Below are 14,678 nucleotides of genomic sequence, written 5' to 3'. Positions count from 1 at the left end.
AGAATTCTCTGTGTAGATTCTTTTTTATTATGGTTTATTATCTGACTGCCTTATATATAGTTCGCACGATCTCTTATCTCTTTATTTCTTTTAAAGCTTATCTATTTATTTTGAGAGAGAGAGAGAGAGAGAGAATGACAGAGGGGAAAGGGGCAGAGAGAGAGGAAGAGAGAAAATTCCAAGCAGGCTCAGCACTGTCAGCACAGAGCCCAACGCAGGGCTCAAACTCAAGAACCATGAGATCATGACCTGAGCCAAAATCAAGAGTCAGATGCTTAATTGACTGGGCCATCCCCGTGCCCCCCTCTTACCTCTTTACTATTAGTCAAACAAGCTGCGGTGAAATACCATACCTTGATAGTTTCTAAATGTAACACTATAAAACATTTCCACTGATTTTTGAAATATTACTGTTGTTTCGTCGCTGAAGATATAATTTTTCAAAAAATATATATTTTGAACAACTAAACACACATACTCAACTTCTCTTCTGAAATTGCTGGTATTCTTTTTTCTGATAGAACACAGTATGGCTCTTTATAGTTTTTGATCAACTTGGGATTTCTCTTTTAATGTGTACAGCTAAAAATTTGCCTATTGTACACTATTCATTATTCATCCATTGTCTTTATTTCCATGAAGAAGCCAGGTTTGTGAAATGATTCCTAAAGGACAAAATCTAGATCCCAAACAAGATCTATCTGAGCATGAAACCCTATTCATGACAACAAAAATTTTCACTCTTTTCTTATTATGACAGTTTTTCATGAAGCTTGCTAAGATTAGAATAAAGATATTTTCCAAGAATGTATTTCAAAGTGATTTTTATCACTTCACATGGAAATAAGATATTCTTAAAACCACAAGTTATAACATCTTTATTTCTTAATTTCCTTCATGTACCATTGATTTCCTTCTACTTTATTTTGCTCTAGGTATAGTTGTTTAGTGTGGTTTCAGCCTATTCATTTAGTGAAAGAAAAGCTTTAAAACACTGTAAATATATGGAGAAATGGGTTGGCCATACTTTCCAAAACTATTTGGTATGGAATATGCTGATTTGCTATGCATTATTGTCCTAGTTTTAGGATTTAGGTTGCAAGAAGATTTTTATAATCATTCTTTTCTTTCCTGGAAGGCCTCAAGGTATTTTACTGGCAGAATCCTTTATCTTTATTTTTTTATGTTTCAGTAAAAGGATGAGTGAACATTTTGGTCAGAGAACAATTTTGTTAAAAAATCAGGTAAATAGCTTCTGCCTATAATGATTTAGTATTAAAACCAACCAAAGATATAACTTTCCCCAGCTATTTATACTTCTGAATTTGATATTGTCCTTTGTCAGGACAATGTGAAAATGCCTAGAACAAGTAGAAAATCTGTTTGAGTTAACTTCAAAAAGACACTGATGATGTATAAATTAAACTATTTTATGTGCTAATTCCAGTTTTCACAAAAACTATGGAATGTGTTAAAATTTAAAAACAAAACCTGACTGTACCTCTCATCTGGAAAAATGTTTCTACTGGATTATAAACATAAAGGTTCTGATGATATAATGTAGTTTATAGCATCCAAAGTTAATTAACAAAGCCATTACTTGTTCAAATTATTTTTTCTAAGAAATAGATTGTATTAACTTATATATGCTACTTTCAAAGTAATTAGAGATTAATTCAATTACATGAGAAATTAAATTGTGGAAGAGGGTTAGCCAAAGAGAGCCCTCATTAGAAAAAGATACTTATGGGGCACCTGGGTGGCTTAGTCAGTTAAGGATCTGACTCTTGACTTTGACTCAGGTCATGATCTCATGGTTCATGAGTTTGAGCCCCACATTGGACTCTGCACTGACAGCACAGAGCCTGCTTGGAATTCTCTGTCTCTTCTCTATATGCCCATCCCCCACTTGTTTTTTTTCTCTTTCTCTCTCTCTCTCAAAAAAAAAAAAACACTAAAAAAAGGAAAAAAAGAAAGATATAGTACTTAAATTGTCATTACCAATAATTGTGTAGTATCTGATTAAAATAGCTTCTATTTTATTGAACTACATTACATACAGAAGCATACACTTTACATAGCTCAACCTTATATACTGCATGTCATTTGAAAGTAAGTGTTTATCTGATAGGTTTTCCTATGATTTTCCTAATAGTCTTTCTTCATAATTTATCATTATAAGGAATGTGGGTGCTTCAAAAACTAAGATAAGTTACCCATCACATTCATAGAAAGTAATTTATAACCCTGGAAAATCATTGGAGAATTAAGAAAGATTTGAGAGGATACACAGATTGAAAGAAGATAGTTAATCTTGATGTAGACAAATGGAAACAATGTAAGTTTCCTGAAACAGCCTCATTTCTAAGAAGGACAAAATTATGATTATATGATGAAATAGGCCTTCTCTGAACGTTATTAAGAATCTCTTTGTTCATAGATAACTTGTTTGAATTTACTTTTCTCAGACATGTTTTTAAAATGTTGGTTCAAAATTTAATATTCAAGTTTTAGCCAGGATAGACTTTCTGCATGTAAGCTATACAATTTGTTCAATATAGGAAAGTATGTCAATATAGTACAGAGCATTATACAAAAAGTCAGATTTTTTTCACATTGGTAAATCATTTCCTATTATTAAGTAGTTACTATATTTTCCTTTTTTCTGAAGTGTGTTTTATTAAATGAAAATGCACAAGCTGTGTGTGATTTACAAATAAATATAGCTGTGGAATTGGCTACATACCATTAACAGATATCAAGAGATAATCTGATGTAGATAAAATGAATTAAATATAGTGTGAATGACAAAGATAAATACTCTTATGCTAAATGCCTTTGATTTACTAAAAAGAACTGTAATTTACCGCTATTTTGCCTGTGGTTAAGCAAACTCAGCTGGTTATCTTTAGGCTTAGTATTTTTTGTTTTCAGTACTATGGAATGTATTCAAAAATGTCCAAATGTATTCAACACGTCCCAATTTAACAGCACACAGAAAGATATGCCTTTGACTACAAAGGATGAGTTTTAGAGATGAATGACTGAATAGTATAGGTTCATCATTTCCGTTACAGATTAACCACTTACACTGTTGTGCAGCCAAGATTCACCAAGAATTCTAAGTTCCAATTCTACCATATTTGTCTTGAGCTGTCAGAAAACCTAAGATCTTTGAGAAGCTTTGCTTTCAGCTAATTATGTAAAATTATTATATATAATTATAATATGTAATGCAATATATATTATATAATATAAAATATAAATATATAATACAAAAAATTAAACTTTAAAGCTATATATATGTATATGTGTATACACTTTAGATTTTAGATTAAAGAAGGAGTTCTTAAAAACAAAATAACAAAGATTATGAACTATAACAAAAAGTAATGTTCTTGCCTCAAAATGTAAACAGTATTCATAACAGTAAGATATTGGGAGAAAGAGTAAACAACATATAACACACAAAATGTTATGCCTACATTGTATAAAGAATGTCTATAAACCAATATATACAGGCAAAGATAAGAACGGGCAATTCACAGAATGGGAGACCCTTATGGACAATAAACATGAAAAATGACCCCATCTCTTTGGTAATCAGGAAAGTGCAAAGCATAATAGTAATATGAGATATCGTGTGATACTTGTATGAAATTGGCAAAAATATCAGGCTTACAATACTAAGTCCTAGTAAGAATCTGAGAAATTTAATTTCTCATGGAAGTGTAAAGTGATACAAATACATTTGACAGAATTTTGGCAATATGTTCTAAATTGAAATGTGAGCAATATATGGCCCAGTAACTTGACTTCCAAGTATTTATTGTAGAAAAAAACCATGCGTCTGGACAAGAAGACCTATATAATGTCAGCTAGTGCAAAATAAAGACAAATAGACAAGGTAATGTCTAGGGTTCCCACATCTAAATCTTTGAACTTCTATATTACAATAGAACAACACCTCTACATTCAGAATATTTAATTTCGTATTGAACTAACAATAACCCAAATCTGTACTTTGGAGAAAACATATCATTGAAGTCCATGTTAATAGATTCCCAGTGAATGAATTTTCTATTAAAAAAAGCTGAGGTATCTCCGAACCATTTGAAAGAAATTTAATAGGCAGGTTGATTAAAATTTAATAGCAAACTTGTTGGCTATTAAAAGTGCACAGTGTGATAAATCAAGATGTCAGCTCTTCAATTTATGACTTCAGAAAAAAATGATGAAGGTTTCTTGGCTTTCAATAAAATATTTCTTCTTTGACACTTTGTAATTTCATTAATTATTTGAATAAAAACAGTACAAAATATAAAACTATGGTTTCTGTGGTTTTTAAAATTACTTTATATAATTTTTAAGGATAGCATGCAGATTCTTTTAGTTTTGTTAATGATTATAAACAACTTGGTCTTGATTTATATGGCTGTTCCTATTTTATAAAATAAGCCTTTAAAGTTGAACTTACCATTTTTGCACTGTCTGTAGATTGTGTGTGCATGTTGATATTTCATTGTTACACAGAAAAAGAAAAAACAGGAAACAAAATACTTAAAATAGACAATGCCTATTCAATCAGTTTTCCATAGATGTGAAGGTCTCTTTTATCGATTTACTTTCATTTTTGTTTCTTTGTGTTATATAAATTAACACATGAATATGAAAAGTAAATAATTGACAATTACAGAAAAGTAATGCACTCCTGTAAGGCTCCTAATAAAATGTTATCAAAACATGTTTTTGGGGTGCACCTGCATGGCTCAGTCAGTTGCACAGCTGACTTTGTCTCAGGTCACGATCTCGCAGTATGTGAGTTCAAGTCCCACATCGGGCTTGCTGCTGTTAGCCTGTTAGCACAAAGCCTGCTTTGGATCCTCTGTCCTCCTCTCTGTGCCCCTCCACCCCTTGCAAAAATAAATAAACATTAAAAAAAACATAATTTTGGGAGAGGATGCTAAAAATATTCAAACATCACTGCTTAAATATGTTTAAATAAAATCACCAGAGTCAGGTGTGACCTTGAACAGATTATGAATGTCTTTGGACCTGTTTCTTTATGTAGTAAATGATGGTAGTAGATTAGATAATGTTAAAACCTTATTCACTTCTAAATTCTGAGTTATAACTTTCTTCCATTATGTTATACTGCAATTCATTGGGTAATACTTACATACATAAGATGTGTGGGGGGTCCCTCTGATTCATTTTTTCCAGTTTTCTTGTTTATATTAAAGTCAACTCACTAGGGGCGACTGGGTGGCTCGGTCGGTTAAACGTCTGACTTCGGCTCAGGTCATGATCTCACAGTCCGTGAGTTCAAGCCCCGCGTCGGGCTCTGTGCTGACCGCTCAGAGCCTGGAGCCTGTTTCAGATTCTGTGTCTCCCTCTCTCTCTGCCCCTCCCCTGTTCATGCTCTGTCTCTCTCTGTCTCAAAAATAAATAAACGTTAAAAAATTTTTAAAATAAAGTTAACTCACTAAAGAAAAAGACTTACCTTTTTTATTTTTTCTTTATGCCAGTTTTCTTAGCTCTTTGAAAAGGAAATCAAAGCCATAGGACCCTTTCACCAGAAAGAAAAGCAGTCATGTGTGGGTGCCCAACTGGCTTCACAAACATGCACCTAAACCATTTTACATACAATTTTAAGGGGGTCACAACTTGAGTAGATACCATCTCCTGGTAAAAGACCCTTTGTTTAACACTCGAGTTAGTATTATAACTCTAGAAAATACCGTCACTAGTGAAGCTATTTTTTACTTGAACAAAATGAAGCCTCCGTGATGGGCCAAAATTATGTTCTGAAGACAGAAGCACAGAGGCATTATCCAGTAGTAACTTTGCTCTATTTATAACTCCAATTCATATGCATTAGTCAGTCCATGTCATGGAAATGACTTCATAAAACAAAAAATACGTCGAATCAAGGGAGAGAGAACCATGAGGGGATGGAATGGAGGACAAAACATATTAAAGAAGAAAGAATGATCCAGGTGAAACTGTTTGATTGAAATACAACAAACAAAAAATTTATCATCCTATATATTCATAAATAATAAGAATTTGAAAATTAGACATGTTGGTATGAGACTCTCAGGAATGGGATATTCAGTCGGTTCGTTAGAACACCAGGGTCTAGAATTATACACCTTTGCTTGTCCAATAAGACAAATAAGAACGAAAGTACATTTAAAAAAAAAAGCGAGGGGCAGAGCAGAGTGACAATTCAAGTTATTTTAAGAGCTTTTCAGCGTACTGTGGTTAGCCTGCTGTCAAGAAGAAACGTTTGAAAATGTTTCTGAATGATATGATATGGATTCAAGTGGGATTCAACTGTCATCTTTTCTCAGATCTTTTTTTCACTTCACACTTTCAAAGCCTGCAGCTCTACCTTCAGTTTTCAGGCCTCAATTACGTGTATCACACTGAACTGGCCTAGACAGTGCTGTCGTTCAAGGCCTGCCCGTGTCAAAACACCCATGTTATTTTCATAAGGAAAAAAAAATACAACACTTTTGTGGTAAACCTGTGCATTTGAAAAGGGTGTACTCATTATTATCCCATTCAAATTTCACTCATTCAAAAACTTTTATGTCTATCTCTATCTTCAGGTATAAATAAAGTAAAAAAGACTCTTCTTAAAATGACTATGATTTTACACTTCGTGTTTTTCGGTAGGTTTAGGATCTGACTTTCAAATAATTGTCAGAAAAACATCCCTATGTTTTTCAGTATGGAATATGAAAATCCCTTTTTGCTTTGTATCATGCTTTTACTAGAAATAAAGATCTCTTGGTTGGCTCTCTGTTGACAGTTTTGTTGACGATTCACATATATTGAAATTCAACTTAATTCCTTTTCCAGGTTTTATTAAAGACCTAACCCTTGTTTCTGACAGCAAATAGGCAGTTTTGACTAGACTGTACCCAGGATTTAGTGTGTCAGATAATTAAGAAACAACTATTCTTATATTACTGCTTTGAGATTTTTACCTTGAGCTTTTTTTTTACCCAATTTGAGCTTTTTATTTTAAGTCACAGTAGGTTGTGCTGAGTTTCCTCCCCCTCTTGTCATATTATCTGCAGCTAGTATTCAAGTAGCAATTTGTATTTCCAAATAATTATATGAGTGTGTTTTTCCTGCTTTAAATATACCTGGTATAGTGTTAGAAGGAAATAAATCACATTAGGAATTAGACAATTGGCACTTGTAAAAAATTTACTCAAATTATAAAACTGCTCATAATTGATAAAATGACTTGTGTTAGTTTGTTACATTAAAGATGCCATAGATTTCACATGGGCTTTTTTTCATCATTTAAGCAAGTATTTACCAAGCTCTGGGAACTATTCTAGACCCTTGGTATAGAGCGGTAATAAAACCCAGTGTATTCCTTGTTTTTCTGGTGTTTACATTCCAATGAAATTTGTACATAAACATTCTTTTCCCATATGTAGTGTTGTAACTATCTTCTCTACCCAGCAACATCAGCTTATTTGTGTCTTCAACCTGACTAACCAGTAAGCTTAACTTCAGCTGAAAAACAGTGACAGATGGTCTGTAAACACCGATCTTCTTGGAAGTCTGCAGCAATTTCATAGCTATTAGAAGGGAAGTTTACAAATCAGAAGTTAGTTGGAAGGAAGAGGAAGAGACAGGATGGACAGTACCTTGGAAAATAGTATCAGAATTCAAAGTGACTTGGGTAAATTGGGGAAACAGCCAGAAGCAAACAGAATAGGCTTCAGCTAAGACAAGTGAAATGTAGTGCAGCTATGGAAAAAGACAAATGCGACTTTGTACACAAAAGACCCAAGAAGACAGGTTCTGTACAAGTTTTTAGTTAAGAGATCTAGGCATTGGCAACAAGCCAGTGTTTTTGACACAGGGCCACCTTTCAAAGGTACAACTGAAATGCATAAATGTGAGCATGGACTGTAGGAACCATGCGAAAACACCTTATCGCACTTGTTTGGAATGGCAACAGGAAAAACGACCTCTTGCAAGATTTGAGTGTCCATAAAATGATGGAAAACGATTGCCTTCTAACACTAGGGAATCAAACCACAGATAACTGGTTACTCAAACATATCCCTCATTCTTTCAAACCAGCAAACCCATAAAGCTTATCCACAACTTCATACTCTGCAAAACTCTAATGATCAAATTTGATATCCTATTCCTCAGTTCCTGTTACTGAGCCCTCACTTATATTTTAACTCAATTTTTAGGATTAAAGTCAGTTATAGTGACACTAATTAATTTGATTTCAAATGGGGCATAAGATGTAAAAAGGTGAGTCATCATAAAAAAGCAACTTTAACCAGCGATCCTTCTTCTATCAGGAAAAAGGCTCTTAATACCAAGGGTAAAGAAGAAAATGTATTTTGTTGGAAAGTTCTAGATTATTTTTATCAGTATTTGTGTGGTTTTAGATTTAAAAGCAGGTGGATCTTAATTATGACTGTATGTCACTCATTGTGACTATAGATCTGTACCTGATCTGGGTTACACCTGGATTTGAGGAAGCTACCTTCCAAAGCCACGTGGCTGGGACTGAATATTGTTCCATTTAGTCAACATTGTATCACTCCATGGCTGTATACCAATAGCATTTCTGTTATTGTTGCTGGACTTTCCAGATTAGCAAGAACTGACAAATAAAAAAAACTCAGTCTTCCTACATTAGTAATCTCACTAATAAGAGTGTCTTTAGGTATATTCAAAACTTAGAACACACTTAGCAAAACTAAAAACAACTTTATGCTAGGAAAGCTATAACCAGATGGCCTATCTATCAAAAATGTTGATAGCTTCATTAGAATTCAATTACAGAACTCCATTTTTGTATGATTAAATTGTTTGTCCTTATATTTTTAACTTTTAAATAAACTGAATGACAGCCAGAAAAAAATATTGAGTCACATGCTTTTTGCTTATGTTTGGTTCTTCCTAACTCAATTGTTTCCTTATTTTAAATCACAGAGCATATTCTTTTACATTGGTATAGAAAAATATATATACATATAGAGAGAGACAGATATGACAAAGGAATATTTTCTTTGGCAATCTACGTGAAGCAAGTAGCATGCAATCTTCCCAGCTTGTTTGTTTTTTAATTAGTTCAAATTAAGAAATGTGTAGTAATGAAGGAAAATATATAGAAATACAGATATAGGGCACCTGGGTGGCTCAGTTGGTAAAGCATCTGACTCTTGGTTTTGGCTCAGGGCATGATCTCGCGATTTGAGTTCAAGCCCCACATTGAGTTCTGCACTGATAGTGTGGAGCTTGCTTGGGATTCTGTGTCTCCCTCTCTTTCTGCCCCTCCTCTGCTCGCACTCTGTGTCTCTCCGTCTCTCAAAAATAAATAAACATTTAAAAAAAGAAGAAGAAGAAGAAATACAGATAGATGCTCCAGCCATAAAGACCTAACCCTTATTTGATCTATGAGGGAAAATAATGAATTTTAGCAATTTTATATATTTAGGGTTTTTACCCTAGTTCATTTTAAGTTGTTTACACCTTTCATTTTCTGTTAAAATTCTTAGAGTAATTTTAGAAAGTAATTATTTGTATTGGAAGGCTAGAATTGTAATTGTATTGTATTGAAGGCTAGAATAATAAACACTAGTAGCAGGTGCAGTTTACAGGTAGTTTGCTTTTTTAAAACGTTGTGCAGGCCAAGTCTGGTCTCTAACAATCATAAATTTGTGTAACATCAACGATACACATGTTTAAGATGTATACTATTCTGTTTCTTGTCTGAATGGCACGATAGCCAACTCTTTGTAGTTTTTCTTGCTGGTATTCTATATATTTATCAGTGGGAAGTGACATCCTGATTGATCCATTGTACGATAAAGTGGAGATCTGCCGTCTCACTCTGTTAAAAACATTTAAATGTATATGTTGTACAATTTCAGCAAATACTCATCGAGCACTTAATAAGTGGAAAATTTTGTGCTACTTCTGTGCTAGTTCTGTGTGGAATGTGTAGGATGCAAACACATGGCTTATTTCCTGAAAGAATTGTAACCTTCCAGTTTTATAAATCTGACAAGCTATATTGTACTTTAAATCTAGAGATGTTCACTTACCCAATTTTGAGGTTAAAATATATGTTATTTGGGGTGTCTGGCTGTCTCAGTTGGTAGAGCATGTGACTCTTGATCATGAGTTTAACCCCCACATCGGGTATAGAGCTTACTTAAAAAAATAGATAAAATAGGTGTTACTTGATGGATAATTTGCTATATAACAAAGAACTATGATTTTGAGAAAAAATAAAATAAAACTACCATGGCCAAGTTTTTTCTTCTCATTTTTTTGCATTTTCTATGAATAAATAAACATTTTTGTTTCATTCAATATAGATTAATTATTTTGCGATAATTGTAGATTTACTTACAGTTATAAGAAATAGTGAAGAGATTGTGTTCCTTGTACCCAGTGTTCTTCAATGATACCTTGTAAAACTATACTACAAAATCACGCCAGAATATTGACTGATATCCAGCAGTCTTGTTCAGATGTCTTCAATATTACTTATATTTCATTGTGTGTGTGTGTGTGTGTGTGTGTGTGTGTGTGTGTTTGTGTGTTTAGTTCAATGCAATTCTATCTATCAAGACTCGGTTTGTGTTATACCAGCATAGCCTACATACAGAATAGCTCCATAGCCACAGGGAAGCCTCATGTTGCCCGTGTATGACCATTTCCACTTCCCTCCCCCTTGCATCTTTAACCCTGTCAACCACCAATCTGTTCTCCATTTCTATCATTTTGTCATTTCAAGAATCTTATGTATATCTATATGGAAATATATTATTTATATATATATGGAATCATTTAGTACGTAACCTTTTGGATTGTCTTTTTTACTCTGTATTATTATCTAGAGATTCATCCAGTTTGTTGTATCAATAATTGTTCTTTTTTTATTAATGAATCGTGTTTCCTGGTAAGGATGTGCCACAGATTGCTTACCCATTCACCAGATGAAGGATATCTGGGCTGTTTCCATTTTGGACTATTATAAATAAGGCTGCATGAACATTCATGTATAGGTTTTTATGTGAACATAAATCTTCATTTTATCTGGGATGAATGTCCAAGAGTACAATTGCTGGGTGGTATGGTAATTGAATGGTTACTTTTATAACTATTTTCCAGAGTAGCTATACTATTTGACATTGCTCCAGCAAAGTAGGAAAGATCCAGTTTTCTTCACCCTTGCCAGCATTTAATGTTGTCACCATTTAAATTTTAAGTATGTAGTGATATCACATTGGTTTCTTTAATAATTTTTTTAAAGTTTATTTATTTTGAGAGAGAAAGAGACCCAGCATGAGTGGGGGAGTGGCAGAGAGAGATGGACAGAGAATTCCAAGCAGGCTCCACATTGTCAGTGCAGAACTCGACACAGGGCTCAAACTCATAAACTGTGAGATCATGACCTGAGTCGAGATCCAGTCAGATGCTAAAACAACTGAACCAGCCAGGCTCCCCACATTGTGGTTTTAATCTGCATTTTCTTAATAGCTAATAGCAATTCTTTTCATGGTCTTGTTTGCCACCTGTATATCCTTTGCTGTAAAATGTCTTTTTATGTCTTTGGCCCATTTTCTAATTGGATTGGGTTTTTTGTTGTTGTTGTTAGTTTTTTGCTTTGGGTTGTTTGGGTGTTTGTCTGTTTGTTTGTTTTTACTGTTGACTTTTAAGAGTTCTTCCTGTATTCCAGATACTAACTTTTTCTTGGATTGCAAATATTTGTAAATTTGTTTACAAATATTTTCTCCTGGTCTACTGATTGTATTTTCATTCTCTAATGTATATACTGAATTAACAAATACTTGTGTTCAATCTGACTATCCTCATACAATTTGTATTTTCCTCTCCTCAGTCACATTTTCTTTCTTTATCATCTAACATAAACATGCATTCTGCCTATCATTTTTTACACATGGCCTAATTATGTTTAATAAAACTATTCCTCTGATATTTTGCTTTTTTTTTTTTGGTTAAACAATTTTGGAGGTTGGAGGTTGCAACTCATACTAATGATATGTTAGGCACTAGGTACATCTATTTATAAAGAGATGAAATAATTTAGCTTTCTTACTTTATGTGCCAAAGTTCAAACAACCAGTTGGAAAATGGAAAATGGAATTATATATATGCTGGATATTATGAAGTCAATACTTTATTTGAAATATTTAAAATAATATCCATATGATTATTAGATTTGTAAAATCACCTAATTAGTATGCTTACTACGGTGTACTAACAAGAGTGATTATATCTTATTTTGATGTAAGGGATTCCTTTTCTTAGAATTTTAAGAAATGTCAAATTCTTCTGTTGTGTCCACAACTGCTCTCTAAATGTGTGTTTTATTGTAAATGTTGCCTTTTATTCTTTTTTACTTTCATTGAAAACAACCCAACGGTTTCTGTGAATGAGGGAATGTTTTGTTTACTTTGGCTTTTCTTTCCGTGTTTTAAACTTTTTTTTTCAGCTTTTGTTTTGTGTTTTGTTTATATGGAAGACTATATTTTGCTTTCATTTTTTTATTTTTTATTTTTAGCAAGCATGGGAGTATACTCTTGCTTATACTTTGGGAAAGAGAACACCCTATATATGGCTTAATCAACATCGTAAACCATTTTCTTTCTTTCCCATTGACTCTTGGATATGTGCATTATTGGAAACATGTGTGCTTTAGTGGCATATATTTTTGAGTCTAATTAGCTGCCTGCCTGTAATCAGGACTATATCAACTGTTGTCATTCTAAATGTTTCCTTTCTTTTTTTCAAACACATTTGCCTGATTGACCTTTTTTTTTTTCTCTGTCTTTCTATGGGGCTGCTCCAGGAGCCATGGCTAATCATCTTATAAGCAATGCTCTGCTTCGTCCGCATGGTACTAACAATCCCTATAATACATTGCTTGGGGAACCGGCGGTCTGTAACAACCCTTCTGTCAGCATGTACAACGCACAAGGTGTGCTGGAGTTTATCTTAATTTTTTCAAGTGAGAGTCCCATTTTATGTAGCTTTTATGGCCACATTCTATTTTGCGTTCTTTCCACTGCCTTTTCTTTCTTTTGGAAGCAGACACACAGACTCCCTTTGCCTTCCACCCCTCTTGGTGCTTTTATTTTCCATTTTCCTTAGGTTTCCTTTAGTAACAAATGGTTTCCCTCCTTCTGATAAACAAATGCTTAATTCACCAATACGTGTTTGTTTCTCTGTAATGTTATAAAATGTATTGTGTCGTGTCAGTGCTTGTCTTGTTGTTGATCGATTTCTATATTAAACACCTATGTATGTATTTTGAGAAATGAGAATTTGCCTAAGGTAAGTAAAATAAAGACTTGATTCGATAGTCTTAATGGTATAAGATCAAGAAAGTAATCTTTGTTATGCCATGAAGAATACTCTAGGTGCAAGGCATCAGTGCTGTTGAAAGCACTTAGATCAGCTCCATGGAAAATTACATTGAGCTAAGCCATGGAGAAAAGATCCATTCCGTTTGCTATTGAACTGAACAATACCAAGTTAGGTCCCACACTAGCCTGCCATTGCCTGTGTGAGTGACTCAGGACAGTCAGGACTTTTTTTCCTGCTGTGGCTACGTGTGAAAAACAAAGCTTTGGGATACGGTTCCTCTGAATGATATGAAAATTTAATTACTTTAAATGATATAAAATTTTAATTACATCCCAAACAAATAAGCATAAATCTCTTTAAAACCACTTACAATATGAGTGTTTGGACAGGCATTACCTTCTCTAAGAATAAAGATGTACTGGGCACAAGAAATTAAAACAATTCATATCATTTGGAAGAAACCACAGGAAAAAAATTAGTCAAATAAAACTTTCCTAAAAGAAAAGTCCTAGTTAGGGATCCACTTATGTAATATTATATCTGAAAGAAAATTCACTATAACAAAGAGACTTAAATGTGGTTGTTTGAAGTTGGATGTGACAGATTAGCAGTATATTAACTTTCCTAGGCAATTCTGAATAAAATTTCTATTATTCTTTATGGGAATCTCTGTGTTTTCTTTTCCTTCTCAGTCAGAGATAAAAGATTAGTGGCATGAGTGTGTAAAACTTGGTGTGAGTGGCCATCCCATGAAAGTTTGCTTGTTGCAGAACTGAAATTGGGTGTCTAAAACCTTCTGAGTTTCCCAGATACCTTGCCAGGGGCAAAGGATGATTTTAAATTATTTCAAAAATTCTGAAGTCAGTAATAAAGAGTGACTTCAGGAATATGCTCAAACTGTATCTCAGTAGGATGAAGTAATTAGCGAATTTTTGAATTATCAAGTTTCAGAAGGCCTGCATGTCTAAGAATCAGACTTTGAGAATCAAAAGCAGGGATAGAGCTCACGAATTCTCTTCACCACATTGCTGACATTCTGTCAGCCTGTGCCCATTTCCTTTAATGGGACCCTTCTCCCCTCAGGATTTCATACATTCAATTGTTGAAATCCTCCATTTGTTATGTATATTTTTTCCTTCCACTGAGCTGAAATTTGCCTCTGACCATGATGCTTTGATTTGCCTTCTAGAGCAAGGAAGAGCAAAGTATTCTGCTTTCTGTGTCAATCTTTTTAAATACTTTGAAAGCAATTGATCTGGCTTCTTGGAGTCCTCCAT

General features: G+C 33.6%; 1 protein-coding gene across 23 annotated transcripts in view; it reads left to right on the top strand.

Annotated features, from left to right (window-relative positions):
• Positions 1-14,678, top strand: part of ADGRL3 (adhesion G protein-coupled receptor L3) — an 827,855-nt gene that overhangs the window by 800,160 nt on the left and 13,017 nt on the right. For 10 of the 23 annotated variants that reach the window (XM_043572585.1, XM_043572597.1, XM_043572586.1 and 7 more), the window contains one exon: positions 12,884-13,012. The exons of the other annotated variants lie outside the window; for them this stretch is intronic. In XM_043572585.1, the coding sequence (XP_043428520.1) occupies positions 12,884-13,012 (129 nt within the window). The remainder of the gene's footprint in view (positions 1-12,883; positions 13,013-14,678) is intronic. 23 annotated transcript variants of the gene reach the window in all.

The sequence above is a fragment of the Prionailurus bengalensis genome, chromosome B1, assembly GCF_016509475.1.
Source record: "Prionailurus bengalensis isolate Pbe53 chromosome B1, Fcat_Pben_1.1_paternal_pri, whole genome shotgun sequence".
Taxonomy (NCBI): Eukaryota; Metazoa; Chordata; class Mammalia; order Carnivora; family Felidae; genus Prionailurus; species Prionailurus bengalensis.
Note: the sequence above shows the minus strand (reverse complement) of the source record. Positions and strands in the feature narration are given on the sequence as shown.